Source organism: Nannobrachium achirus (genome assembly GCF_963921795.1).
Source record: "Nannobrachium achirus genome assembly, chromosome: 12".
Classification (NCBI taxonomy): domain Eukaryota; kingdom Metazoa; phylum Chordata; class Actinopteri; order Myctophiformes; family Myctophidae; genus Nannobrachium; species Nannobrachium achirus.
In genome coordinates, this window is record NC_137832.1 from 41,298,824 (window position 1) to 41,314,465 (window position 15,642).

Below are 15,642 nucleotides of genomic sequence, written 5' to 3' on the forward strand. Positions count from 1 at the left end.
AAAATGTGAGAGCTGTAGCAGCCGCTCGACCAATCAGGAGCAGTGTGAGGCGGGTTCGCTCGAAATGCAGCCTTTTGATTGGAAATTGAGAACCTATTTCTCATAAAGAGACTCGATGGGAGGGACACCAGACCGAGAAAGGAAGCACATTGGTGATGACGTAACTCGGGTTGGCTTGCGAGGCTACCCCAAATCATCACTGACTGCGGAAACTTCACACTGGAGTCTGGACTTCAAGCAACTCTTAACTTCAGAAGGATGACATTTATTTATTATAAATCATTGTTTTGAGTGGTCTCGTGTAATATTGCAATATTTTGAGATTTCGTTTTTTCACAAGCTGTATGCCATGAAATCAAAATAAATAAAATAAATATTTCACTGCATGCGCAATGTGTCTAGAATATATGAAAGTTTCAGAAGAGAGAGAGACACTGGAGCAGCTCAGACAGTTCCAACCTTTTATTTAGGTGCCAGTATAGAAACAATTGACTAACATTTCGATGCTAATGCATCTTCATCAGAGTCATGATGATCATGATATGAAAGCTTCAATTTGTTACTAAATTAAGGAAAAAATTATGAATTTTTCCACAATATTCTAATTGTTTTAGATGGATCTGTATACATTTGTGAACATGTGCACATACTGTACTGTAAACACAGGCACATACTCACAGTAGGTCTATTTTGGTGCCAATAAAAGGTCCTAATTATTGTACAGGCCTGACCAAGCCAAAATGAAAGCTGAATCTTTAAAACCAACCATTTCATTAAATGACACTAATGACACTGTTGTTGGTGAGCGGCACGGAGGTCTGCAAGTTTGAAATGAGAGAGAAATGTGGCTTCACCTATTTTTACGAGCACTTACATCCAGTCTAGATGAGAAAAAAATAACCCGTGATGCGAATGGGAGGGAAACTGCTGTACCTGAATAATTGATGTGCAAGTTTACGCTGTTTTATTCTTGCAAAACAAAATAAATCGGACGCAAAGAAGTCATATGCAAGGAGCAAATTGTGCAGGAGAGATGAAATATGCTCAAGCAAACAGCTAAAAAGCGAAACCATCACCTTTACAGAGGTAAATTCACATTCTCTGTGAATTTGTGGAGAATATATGAGAATGCAAAGCCAGGCTCAGTGCAAAGGATGCACTGTATCACCTTTTGGAGACTATGATACCAGTAAGACTCCCTAATCGGGAGATAAGCGACCGTTGGTCGCTTATCTCCATAAATAGGCCAAAAAGTAGTTTGTGCAAAATCGTCCTGATGGTGGCGCTAGATGGGACAGATGCGTTGTGATTACATGACTGTAGAGATACTGTGTACTGGTGTGCATGATTTTAGGGCAAAATCTGTAGGAGCAGGGTGACTGTAGAGATACTGTGTAGTGGTTTGTGTGATTTTAGGGCAAATTCTGTAGGAGCAGTGTCCAAAAATGTGTTTTTTAAAAATCAGCCAGATGGTGGCGCTAGATGGGACAGATGCATTTTGATGACATGACTGTGTAGTTATGAACAATAGCTAATGTATACAATTGAAAGTGAAAGAGATGACCTTTTTAACATTCCAGCATTTACAAAAGCAGTTTCTGTTAGCTAAAGGGTGGGCATCTGTATTTATGGTTGCTAATATGTGGCTATTGTTCTGAGGTTTCAGCAATGATCACCTGACACTTAAGCATGGAGGCTCATCCTTCCTGGACTCCCTGGTGTGAAGGGGTGTGTGTGTGTGTGTGTGTGTGTGTGTGTGTGTGTGTGTGTGTGTGTGTGTGTGTGTGTGTGTGTGTGTGTGTGTGTGTGTGTGTGTGTGTGTGTGTGAGAGAGAGAGGACAGTGGCAACATTCCTTGCCACTTGGCAGGTCACACATTATGTTTGAGAGAGAGAGAGAGTGTGTGTGTGTGTGTGTGTGTGTGTGTGTGTGTGTGTGTGTGTGTGTGTGTGTGTGTGTGACACAGAGAGAGCAGCCCCGTTGGGGTGGTCATTTGGTCATTTTTGCACATTTGGTAATTTTTTACACCTGGGGGTCCCCCAGGGACCTGGGGGTCCCCGAAACTCCGGGGGTCCTTGGAGGTTGTAGTTTGGCAGGCAAGGAGTGTGTGTGCAAAATCTGGCATGGATCGGGGCAACGGTTGCAGAGATATGAGCAGGGCAAAAGTGTGACGTGTGACGTGTGACAGAGGGAGTGACGGAGGGAGTGACGGAGGGACAGCCGGTGGAGGTTTGGATAGTGTGCAAGTAACTGCGACCTACGGTCGCAATGATCACACTAAATCAAAATTCTCTCTGGTGAACTGTATTTTGCAACTCATTAGTGTATCTTATCCGCTTAACTGCTCATGGGGTAAAATAATAAAATCACTAAAATGATAGACGGCGAACTCGTCAACAGAGAGAATCTCAATACCGGTAGACTATTTTTGCAAAGTTTGTGGCGGTGAGCAGTTTTGCTTTCAGGAGTCATCAACCGAACAATGTTAAGTCAATTTCAGACACCAATTCAGACTCGTGTTCATTGTGGGATACAAACACTGAAAGACTACAGTTGCAAAACAAAAACAGAACATTATACCCCCACAGCAGCATGCTGTCTGCTCACGTCGTCCAACCAGATTTACCGGAAGCAAAAACAAGTGACAAAGCAGCCTGCAGCAGTCATTCATTTCCAATGATTGCTGGTTTACACAGAGCGAAATGGAGCGGGAAAGACAGCAGGAAAAAAAACTAAACGCTGCAACTTGGTTAGGAAACTGTTTGAGAGATTCAAATGTATGCAAAAGAGCAGTGACAGAGCCAATCAGAGGGCATTTAGAACCTCCAGAGACACATAGCGACTGTCTGCGTGGCTGCTGCCATGAGCCGCCTAGAGCTCACACTGGACCTCAACTCACCTGTTATTTCTTATTCATTTATTAATAGGCCTGCCTATATTAATCAGAGCCCCACAATGAATATTACTAAGATGATGTGAAGATAAGATGATTAGCCCATGACATTTACACATATCCATAGATAGATACATAGCTGCTCTAATACATATTTTATCAAAAGAACATTCTATTTAATAATTTATTCATATCTTTTACACTAATAAGAAGTGGATCTATCTGAAAAGATGAAAAGGTGCATTCTGTGTTTTTTCTTTTATTTCTACCTTTGATTTTTTTGGTTCTAGGTACTATATCTGCATATCATTGCTTCTTTCCTTTTTCGTTTATCTCTGTACCCAATAAAAAAAAAGAAAAAAAATCCCCTTTTTTCCCTTTTTGTTTTTCTCCCTTCCCTCTGACCAGAATGTTCTGGAATATGTCTTGCACATACTTTTGTAATAGAGCAGTGAAGACTTTTTATAGGATGTTTGGCAGCATCATGTGTTGTTTTAGTTTGTCTAATGTCCTATATGTTGTTTTGGAAAATGTATAAAATCTAAGTAAAAAAAAAAAAGATGATGTAAAGATAACATGAATAGAATAAATATAAAAGGAAAAGGTTAAAGTAGTGTTTGTCTAACACTTTGTCTTTCCCTATAATTGTATCTTAACCCTTTCAGTGCCACCTTTTCACCACTAGAGGGCGCCCAATGGCCATAGAATCCACCATAGACAAGCGCTGTATATGCACAAGCCGTGCGCAGCCATGACGCGCCTGAACACTTTCCTTTGTGCATGAACAGGGACAGGATGAAGTTAGCTTGAAGTTAGCTATTGGCTACCAAGCATTTTAGAAGCCCTATTTTCGGCGATTTAGCCATGATTAAACCTTGCACACCTCATGGATATGCATGGAACAGAGAAAATGAGCTCTAAAGATCCTGGATTGCATTGGAGTGGATGGTAAATATCGGCGGCGCGACGCTCTCGCGGGCCGTGTAAACAGATGACGGCCGGCGGCCCGGCTTTTTTAAAAAGCCGAACTAGTTCGGGATAGGCACCCAGGACGTTAATAATTATCCCGAACTAGTTCGGGATAGGCACAATAAGAGTTAACTGCTGTGATGCCTTTGGCGAATGAATTTCTGATATTGATAAATTCCAAATATTATTATTATATAAGTATTCTGAGGCAACCCCTGGACTTGCGTCACGGCATCCACTTTGAGAAACGCTGGTGTACAGACAGAGTTGTACACTCTTTAGACGGAGGTGTGCTTGGCCTCGGACGGGTGATGGACCGTAGCCACGGTGCTGCAACGTAGCTGTTTAGTACTGTGTGGTGGAGCTCCATGCTGCACTGTGTGTCTCCTCACAGGGCTTTCCTCTGTCACTGATACTTATCAAGGTACTGGAGTCTGACGCTGCCATTACTCAAAATTAATAACCGTGCCAGCATGTTTATCATAGCACGCTTTTACAGCCAACCTGCCAGAAATAATCATCTCACTGTCTGCCTCTCTCTCACAGACGGAGAGAGGGATAAACAAAGAATGAGAGAGAGAAAGAAAGAGAGAGAGAGAGAGAGAGAGAGTGAGAGAGAGAGAGAGAGAGAGATGGAGAGAGAGGAAGGGGAAAAGAGGGGATACAAAAGGATAGACAGGATGAAGAGAGAGAGAAAGAAAAGAGGAACAGAGAAACCCTGCAACTATACGAGTGAGAGAGATAAGAGACGGGAAAGGGAAAGAGAGAGGGAACGTATGAGACTGTACCTAATCATTCGCTTCCATCACACTGTTGGGTGAATGGTTAAATTTTTGTTTTGTTTAGTCGTTTATTTTCATTCGTGAGCTGTACACCACACACTGTCTTGTGTTCCTGGTGTTCCTGGCTCCTATGAGGTATCAGAACCGCAAGAGAGTGAGAGCAGAGCCAATGGAATGGAATGGCCTTTATAAGTTATGCGCCTTGGCCTCATGTTGTGATGTGTTGTGAGCTTATAGATCACTCAGATCAGCTAACACAGGGATTTTATAGGATAGTTCCGGCCAAAGTGTAGTCTGTCTAGGACTACAACATGACGTAAAGTGGTTTTCGCTCCCGACCGGATCAAACCCTGAAAAGTGAAGGGACCCTAGGCTAGCTGGCTGTTAGCCTCAGACTGAGAGTCCTTCAGCGTGAGATTCACTGCTCCAAACAAGGCATGTCCAAAGGGTCGGTTTTCTGAGAGAATGCCGCTGTATTCTTCACAGTGTCATAAAAAAAGAAAAATGTATGGAAAAAGTCAGGGAAGGCCTGCGGACATCGCTTGTCTTGTTTGATTTCAATAAGAGATGACAAAGAATGTTTAACAGTCAATTTGAGGCTGTGATTTGTGATGCTCATAAGGCAAGGACATATGCAGAGAGAAAGTCTGGAAAGAGAGAGTGAGTGAGAGAGGCGGAGAGAGAGAGTGAGAGAGAATAGAGAGAGGGTGAGCGGAAATTGATTTCCTTGTTTAAATGAAGCTGTCAGAAAGAGAGAGTGCGTGTGTATCTGTGTGTGTGTGTGTGTGTGTGTGTGTGTGTGTGTGTGTGTGTGTGTGTGTGTGTGTGTGTGTGTATGTGAGAAAGAGAGAGAGACCGACCCCATGGTGATTTGGGAAATGCCAGATTTCTAACAATACAGATACCATAAGACATGAATCACTCACTCCATGCATTTCCGTTCAACATGGACCAAAGGCCAACTGAGCAGACCTCGCCCAATTACACACACACACACACACACACACACACACACAGACACACACACACACACACACACACACAGACACACACGCACACAGTATGACGTATGATCAGCATCACGGTCATAAACACATACATAAACACCAGCAAACATATGCACATTATGCACTCATAAACAGAAACACACACCAGCAGCACACACGGTCAGAAAGAAATACACATACCAGTGTACATACAAACAGACAGAAACACAAAGCACATACACAAACAGGTCCACATCGGAGCACAACTGTTGTGTCCAGAGGCAGGGTTAATCTTAGCAGAATAAATGCTGATTTTTAGACAAAAGAAAACGCTAGCGAAAAATTTGACTCAGTCGACTTCATTACACAAGTCAACTCCCACCAGAGAAAGTCGAAAGTCGAAGTTGAAAAAAAATTAAATAAAAAAAACTTTCTATTGTGAAAATAGCCGATCTACATGCTCACAACGCCTCACATTGCGAGGCGTTGTGAGCATGTAGATCGGCTATTTTCAAAATTTCTGCCTCTATATATTTGACAATTTGGCCAATGTTTAATTTGTCATTTTAGAGGTATTAAAAAAGTCCTTAAATTGGAACTTTAGGAATGTGAGGATACCCTCTATACACATAAACTTTATGTTGGTTTGTTTTTCAGTTGAGTGAGAACACAATGTTTCACATTAAGTTCATCATCTGGGGACCCCCCAAAATAATTGGGGGGTTGTGTGTGATGTGATGACGTCATCAAACAATAAAGTCGACTTCAACTCAACTTTTTACAGAGTCGAGTCGACTTGCAAAAATCACAAGTCGTTAATGTCCTAGCGTAAGCACGCTCACATGCACATAAACAAGCACAGAACCGGGCACCCCCGCCGCAGTTTCTACAAGACGACAAAAAGAGAAAGAGAGCCACGGATAAAGCCGAGCCGCTCATCGTTTATTTCTGGCACCGCAATATCTGTAAGAACACCATCCCCGGCGTTATCATCTCCCATCATCCCTGGAGATGACATAAATGACAATGGCTAACACACAACTCACCTACTAGATCATCGCCACTTTCTCTCCCCAGAAAATGACAGTGAACGAAAAAGAGGGCATCCCACCGTCACAATCACGTTTAGCTAACAATGACAACAGGAAGTCCATTTTTTCGGGGGTCATCATCACTTCCTGGGACCGGCCGCTGGGTTTTTAATGTGTTCTGATGCTGTTCTGTGTTTTGTGCGATTTACTAAGGAAGATGGTGAGAGGAGAGGAGAGGAAAAAATAATGACCAGAGTACTTTACCACCCACTGTGCTCTATCTCTTTGATGGCTCCTTGTCAGGGAATAAATTGATCCAGGAAATAGTGGATCATTTTCCAACCTTTTTAACTCTTCGCACACCATCTCCTGAACAAAGATTATTATGATCATACACACCCAAGCTTCTTAGTAGAGTGTAATATGAGGGGTCATGCACTTCTGGTCGAGAACAAGCCTTGAAAGTGTTGTTTGTAGCTGTGTGATCACACCGGACGTGAAAAGGGATGGGACGATATGAACATTTCTTATCACGATTATTGTGACAAAATAAATCGCTATTTATTTACGATATTATCGCGATAATCAAAATCCATTATCCTGGGGCGGAACATTTGCCAAATAATAGCAGATCTACAAGCTCACAACGTTGTGAGCTTGTAGATCGGCTATTATTTGGCAAAGATATTTTATAAAGAGTGAAAAAAGACTATCAAGTACTTAACCTATATATATTATACCTTTCAAGTACCTTTTACCAATTATACAGGGTTCAAGTGGTACCAGATATTCAGCGCGGCAATTAAAAGGTGAATTGATCCCAGTGCATGACGGAGGACGATATCACGATAATTTAAATCTCCACGATACAATTATTGTTTTTATCACGATAAACGATAGTATCGCCTATCGTCCCATCCCTAGATGTGAAGCACATTTTCACCTTGCTTCACTCGCGTGAGTTTACCGGCATCACTCACACAAATGTTTCAATCAAATATTTCAACGTCATAAATTCATATACCTGTCAGCAAATAGTTCAGGTCATTTGTGTCTATTTTTACCTTTGCATTGACTTTGTACGTGATCGTGCCAAGAGTTTGCTTCATGTCTGTTATTAATACAGCTTCAGAAAATATATGAGAAAGAGCATACAATACATTTAATCTAATTGCCAGACTACTGATCTGCTCATCTTTGACCTCACCGGATCAAACAGACCATTTCTCTTGACCTTTCTCCTAAGCCTCTCTCCATATCTCGGGGAGTGTATTGTACTAACAGAATAAGCCCGGTCTGGCCATACGACACAACCATAATCTTTAAATCTCATTGTCAAACAGCTCGCCAGATGACACCTCCGCCATCTCTCTCTCTCTCCGTCTCCCTCCATCTCTCTCTCCCCTTTCACACCGAGCAGGTCGATTTTTACACTCTCAGTCTTAAATTAACACTCTGGATTTTACTGTGTATTACCACTGCCCCCTGCTAGCCCTCTGCCTCTCTTTAAATCAGTCTTTGCACTCAGGGCTGTGTCACATCTCATAACAGTAAAGCGGCTTACAGCTGTGGGACCCGGCCTCTCTCATTGGCACTGAGAGTCCTTTAGCAGTCAGCGCAGTAAAATCCTCAGTGTTAATTTAACTCTGAGGAGTCAAGGAGGCCAGCCAAGGCGAAACATATGGGTAATGCCCGGGGAGTTGTTTGACGGCATCCGTCCATATCGTGTCGATCTCTGCTGCGTTAGTATTGCAGAGTTGTTTGGTTCTAAATAGTTCCTCTCTGGCTAGGGAACAGAGGGTGGTGTTGAGACTACAGATGGTGGAAAATCATGCCGCCGATTAGTGCCTATGCCAGAAAATTGGTCATATAAGAAAGATGTGTGTGTGTGTGTGTGTGTGTGTGTGTGTGTGTGTGTGTGTGTGTGTGTGTGTGTGTGTGTGTGTGTGTGTTTTAGATCATTAGTTTTTTTCTGCCTTTATTTGATTGCGACCATAGGTCACAGTTTAGTATGTGAACGGTCACAGCTTGTCTGTATGTGTGTATCTCTGTCTATAACGCCTGACACTGTGCTTCTATGGGTTTGTCGCTCTGACATCATGCTCTGACATCACTGTGATGTCAAGGGAACCACTCTTAACAGAATAGGTTTGCCGCTCTGACATCGCGCTCTGGCTTCACTGTGATGTCACCAGTGTTGGGCAATATTACTTAGGAGAGTAATCGTTACTTATTACTTATTACTCCTTGGAAAAAGTAATAATATTATATTACTTATTACTTGGAATCAAGAGTAATATGTAATATATTAAGTTATATTACTTTTTTTTTTTTTTCCTGCAAAATCTGTTTAGCCAGCTCCTTTTAGAACTGAATCCAATTTATTGGAACAATAAGAGTCTCTGGGATGCGATTAAAGAAATTATAATTGTAGGCTTTGTAATTAATTCATCTCAATTAATCACATTTTAATCACACATCAATATTTGACCTGGGAACAGTTAGAAACTTTTTTTAATGGATTTTGGTATAGGCCTACAAGTGAATCAATTAATAATTAAGACATATAATATATAACCCAACAAAACATTGCTTATTTTTTATTACATTTAAAACTCTCAGCTCTGTTGAAGACGCCTGCCTATATTATCCTTAAATAATATGCTACATATTTTCTTTTCTGCCTAAAAAGTGTAGGCTATTTTAGAAGTGAGGTGCAGGGGCTCTGGGTGTTCCCACTAAGGAAAGTAGGCTTTCAACTCCCTGAGGGTGCTGAGGCCTGTTTTGCACCCTCATTTTGGCCAGGGAGCACCCCCACCTCAGTAATTCCCGAAATTTACATTATAATACAGTAGATCAGCATTGGCTGGCCACAACTGGTTTGGCACACACTCCCATTGGTATGCAAATTTAGCCTTTTGTTTTCACCTGGCCGATTTGAGTTGGGTAGCCTTCACTTAAAGCATAGCACCCTCAGCCATTGTGGGCTGCCGCCGGCCCTGACATGAGGCTTATTGAGCACAGACAGTGGAGGCTACGCTAACTGGCTAACAGCAGCAACTCAGTCCGCAGTGGTCCACGGTGGTCCCGCTGAGCTCCGCGGACGGTCCGCGGCGCCCCCGCGACGGACCCCTCCGCGGCGGACCCCGCGGCGGACCCCTCCGCGGCCGAGAGGAGTGCTTGTAGATTGTAAACGTCCCATCCATGTAAGCGCGTCGCACGCTGTATATGCTCTCTCTGTGACTGTGACAGGCAACGCTGACACTGGTCCATGCACTGGTCATGACTCATGACATAAGCAACGTCATAACTGTGCGCGCTGCGCAAATGACTGATCTACAAGCTACATCGCATCTCTGTAGATGTATGTTGATGTCTTGTAGATCTGTTCTTTTTCTGCAATCGGCTAAAATGGCTAGTAACGGAGTAGCGAGGCTTTTTTTTTGCGGAGTAAAGCGTTATATACTACCATTTTTTTTAGAGTAATACCTTACACTACTCGTTACTGGAAAAAGTAATAATATTACAGTAATATATTATTAGTAATTCGTTACTGCCCAACACTGGATGTCACACTAACAGAATCCCCTGGATTCTTTGTCGGCACCCCCTGGATCTCAACTCGTCGTTTTCTGGCCAATCACACATGACGGTCACATTGGTGTCATCTTCAATAAAGTTCAGCTGGTTGGAACATCTTTGAGACGCCAGGGGGAAGAAAAAAAAATACGGCGAGGGAATGCATGCGTTCGTGTTCTGTGCAATTACGTCACTTGGTAATTGCCGAAAATTGGTTTCCGCAAGAATGTATGCTGCAGCCTTTAGTCAGGACAAGACAGCTGGGTCTCCAGAGGCCATTAGATCAGTCAGTGTGTCAACAGAAGGGGATTCATCAGAACAGGGAAGGGGGCAGATTAGGACAAAGTGTGTGTGTGTGTGTGTGTGTGTGTGTGTGTGTGTGTGTGTGTGTGTGTGTGTGTGTGTGTGTGTCGTCTGGTATTTCGGCTTCATACTGCATGGACACCCCAGGAACGAGCACGCACGCACACACACATACATACGCACGCACACACCCCATCTTAAATCCCCACCGGAGAGAGGCAGACAAATCCGTTCAGACTCACTCATACACCCCCATCCCCCTGACACGCCCAAACCCATGCAGTAAATATCATTATGGAATCAATGCACACTCAATCAATCAGAGGCTGTGTGTGTGTGTGTGTGTGTGTGTGTGTGTGTGTGTGTGTGTGTGTGTGTGTGTGTGTGTGTGTGTGTGTGTGTGTGTGTGTGTGTGTGTGCGTGTGTGTGTGTGTGTGCGCGCGCGTGCGTGCACGCGCTGAAGGGAAGAAGTTGATAACACCATGTGCTCCACAGAGGATTTAGCCAAAACCCCCATGTTTTTTTGATTGGAGGGAGGTGGGGTGTCATTACCATAACCTTCCCACCACATGACTGCTGTAAACTCAATAACACATCAGTGATCTCACACACACACACACACACACACACACACACACACACACACACACACACACACACACACACACACACACACACACACACACACAGATAGAGAGAGAGAGAGAGAGAGAGAGACACACAGATAGAGAGAGGAGTTGGCTGCTGCATCCTTTGTTGCTATGCTGCATGATAAATTCAATATTGTGTTAACACTCTTAAGCCAGTGTGGGAGCGCAGTCGGCAGGGAAGCCACAGCCACACTGCTATAAATCAATAGATTAAATAGAAACGTATGAATAAAACACAAGACGATAAATAAAAGAAGACACCGCTTTACTCTGGCCTTCATACACGGGGCCTCTAGAGGGCTCCCCCTTACCGTATGCATCTGAGAGACACAGCCACTAAGAGACACGCAGAGAGAGAGAGAGAGAGTGGGTGTTGGGGGGGCAGAGAGAGAGAGGGAGAAGGAAGGACGGACAGAGAGAGAAAGAAAGTGCGAGAAAGAGTGAAAGGGAGAGAGAAAGGCGAGAAGAAAGAAAGAAAGAACTTTCTGTGGCCTGTCCAACTATATACAATCTTTGACCTTTGTGTTCTGTCAGAGCACAGCGCTGTAAGTAGGGACCCCCACAACCTTATCAGAGATTCCATATCGTTTCAATGTTTGACAGCACAATCATCAGTGTATTTTGGATTCATGTCAATTGAGTTTTCAGATATTTAACCACTTGAACCATAAACCATTCACTCTGTACTTGGTCTGCTCTTTTCCCCCTGTACACCAAACCTCTTCTGCGAGGGGCTGTGAGCTTGTAGATCGGCTATTTTTGACAAAGGTTCTCAGATAAGTGGTTAATATAAAAAAGGAGAAAAAGGTTTCTATCACACAAAGATGGAGGACCCCCTGTAGTAACTCTGAGGACCCCCTGGGGGTCCCGGACCCCCTGTTGAGAGACCCCTGCTGTAAGTAAATACTACAGCCATTAATGCATGTATTTAGAAGTCGTCAAGCATCAGGATGCCAAGCAGGAAGTTAAGCCAGAGCTGAACCCATGCAGAGGACATGATGTCATGTTTTAGAACGCTGGCACGCCGTGGCTGGGACTGACCGTCATCGTCAACGCGTCCCGCTGAGCCAAGCAGGTGAGACGCCCGTCAGGGCAGACAGACAGAGCTGCCATTGCTTCCACTGTTTCCAGTGCACTCCAGAGCAGAAGAAGGTACTGTACCTCAAGTCGTGGCAGTGTGCATGAATGGGCGTGTGAGTGAATGTGTGCTAGGCGTACAGTCATACCTGTCATTGATGCTCCAGTTGAGGCAGAGGTTGAGGGAACTGAGATTATGACACTTCCTCACCACCTCCATCACCGTCTCATTGTTCAGCTCTGAGATGTGCCGCAGATCCAGAATACTCAGGTTACGGAGCTGTCAGAGGGAGCACACACAAAACCACAAAACCACACACGCACGCGCGCACACACACACACACACACACACACACACACACACACACACACACACACACACACACACACACACACACACACACACACACACACACACACACACACACACACACACACACACACACACACACACACACACACACACACACACACACACACACACACACACACACACAGATGTTAATTATAGAGACCCACCGACACTGGATTCATGGGGCCAGGGCCAATGAGGGAGTAAAAAAGTCTGCTATTGATGTATCGCTGATACGTGAAGGTGTCATGTGGGGCAGTAGTGGCTCAGGGGTAGAGTGGCTGCTTGAGAAGCAGAAGGTTCCCAGTACGATCCCGGGCTCCCCCAGAGTTAGTGTCTATGTGTCCTTGAGCAAGACACTGAACCCCTAATTGCTCCCGATGAGCACTTTGGTGCCTTGCAAATTGGTGTATGAATGGGTGAATGTTTAATGCCCAAACTAGCAACTTGGCTGTATAAATGCACCATTTACCATTAGACATGTGTTTCCGGTTCAAATCTGCATACAAATGTATGGGAAAATGAACTGGAACAGGAAAAAGTTATGCCACCCTCTGAAAACAGGGATTACAGTAATGCACAGAGCCAATGGAGACATTCATATCCTGTAGTTGGGTAGAACCACTACTGGTGAAGTAGAACATGAAAGTTATGGATTGCAGCTTTAATCTAAAATGTCTCACTTTTTATGGCCTGGAAAAGAGGGTTAATTTCTTTGTTGTGCTTTACACTTGTGGGCATGTGATCATGAACGAATAAATACACAACACTTCCATATATTTTCCTGCAAGCCTTCCAGCTTGTGGCCATTAAAAAGAAGAATTCTAAAGTACACTCAGAGTCAGAATGGCCTAAAGATCACACACACACACACACACACACACACACACACACACACACACACACACACACACACACACACACACACACACACACACACACACACACACACACACACACACACACACACACACACACACACACACACACACACACACACACACACAGAGGGATGAAGGATAATAGAGGCACGATATTGAGGCCAGTGGCCAGGGAGGCGCGGTGGTAAATGTCACGGCCCAGGCTAAACAGAAAACAAGCTTAAGATCGGTGTAAAGATCACTGAGTGCTGCTGCGTGTGCTCCATAGGCATGACATCATACATACTGCACCAGTCACATGACAGAGGGAGACCCGCGAGGCTCGCCTTGTGTTCATAAAACACACACATGCAAACAAACACCCTTATCTGTGCCCACACACAGACGTACGCAGACAGCCCTATGGCAGAAAGGCTTAATGCTACACTCCACTGAAGGTAAACAATGCATTTCTTTAGGGTCTTGTGTGGCTGGCTGGCTGGCTGGCTGGCTGCTGTGTGTGTGTGCTTGTCTCCTCAGAGAAAGAGCATCTACTGTACACCACGTTCAATAGGCAGACGGATCAACGTGAATCTGCTGAGACATGGTTGAACCGTAGACATACTGCAGTAATGAAACAACACGGGGCAGGAAGGCAGCTGGATTCACCAAAAGTGTTTTTTTTTACATGAACGTTTTATATTCTAAAGTGTATGCATCAACATTAAGTAAATGCACAAATATATGTACTACGCCCACACGCGCACGCACACACACACACACACACACACACACACACACACACACACACACACACACACACACACACACACACACACACACACACACACACACACACACACACACACACACACACACACACACACACACACACACACACACACACACACACACAATGTGCCCCTGTGGCCAGCGCTAGATCGAAGTGCTAAAATATTTATGGATAATGTAGCTGATCTGTGTGTGTGTGTGTGTGTGTGTGTGTGTGTGTGTGTGTGTGTGGCAGCATTGTTTGCAAACCAAAGCCTTTGCCAAAATAGAATCTGTTTTTGCGTGAAACCACAAATGACCTACACAGCAACCACACACACAGACACATACGCGTGCGCGCACACACACACTCACACAGACCCAAAATGTGTGCATGTATACAAACTCAAATTTCTATGGTTATTCAGTCCGTAAAATGTGATTTTAGAAGGGGAAAAAAGTCCCTGCTTCAAAAGTGAATTTGGTCTCAAAATCTTCCAAAACACGCTTATCTTCGCCCAAATCCAATTTCCACTTCAACCAACTGCGAGCAAACCCATTGATGTGACGGGCCAATAAGAAAACAGGCCAGCATCCCTGTGCTGCGATTGGCTGAGATTGTAGCTGGGTCATGGATACCAGGAGAAATTAGCATAGCATCTGCAGAGAAATTGGTAAGTGGTGATGGGGGGGGGGGAGCAGAGTCACGGCTCAGCCGGTAACTTTGTTATTCTGTCTGAGGAAAACCACAACAGCAAAATATTCCATGGTTTGGCTGTCATCTGCCAGAAGAACCCCACCCCCACCCCCACCCCCACCCCCACCCAAAGAGGAAAATAAAACCCCTGAGGAAGAAAAGCAGTGGTGTAAAGTACATTAACTGAAGTACAATTTTGATTTTTTTTTTTTTTTTTTTTTTTTACTTCTACTCCACTTCATCTCAAAGGCAAATATTGTACTTTTACTCCACTACAATTGTTTGAAAACTTTAGTTACTGGTTACTTTGTAGATTATTATTAAAAAATATATATCAACCACACGGAGTAGTTCACCCCCAAAATGACTTATTTTCTATTGATTATTCACAGCATGGAGACTTGAGTTCAATAATATTCTTTTATTATTTGTCGCATTCCTAAGACAAAAAATTGATAATAGTACATTTACCCCCATTGATCCGGAATCAATGGGGGTACATTTATTGAAATCAAATTATTGTCTGAGGAATGCAACAAAAAACTATAAATTGTATTGAACTCAAGTAATCAATAGAAAAAAAGTCATTTTGTGGGTGAACTACTCCTTTAAGCCCTATTTAAACTTTGACTATTTGAAAATAGACCATCTACAAGCACACAATGCATTGTGAGCTCAAATGGGACATTCTGT

At 43.6% G+C, this 15,642-nt stretch overlaps 1 protein-coding gene across 1 annotated transcript in view; it reads right to left on the minus strand.

Annotated features, from left to right (window-relative positions):
- fbxl17 (F-box and leucine-rich repeat protein 17) overlaps positions 1-15,642 on the minus strand; it is a 328,548-nt gene that overhangs the window by 205,599 nt on the left and 107,307 nt on the right. Inside the window, exon 8 of the mRNA XM_080739152.1 lies at positions 12,419-12,549. Within this exon, the coding sequence (XP_080595278.1) occupies positions 12,419-12,549 (131 nt within the window). The remainder of the gene's footprint in view (positions 1-12,418; positions 12,550-15,642) is intronic.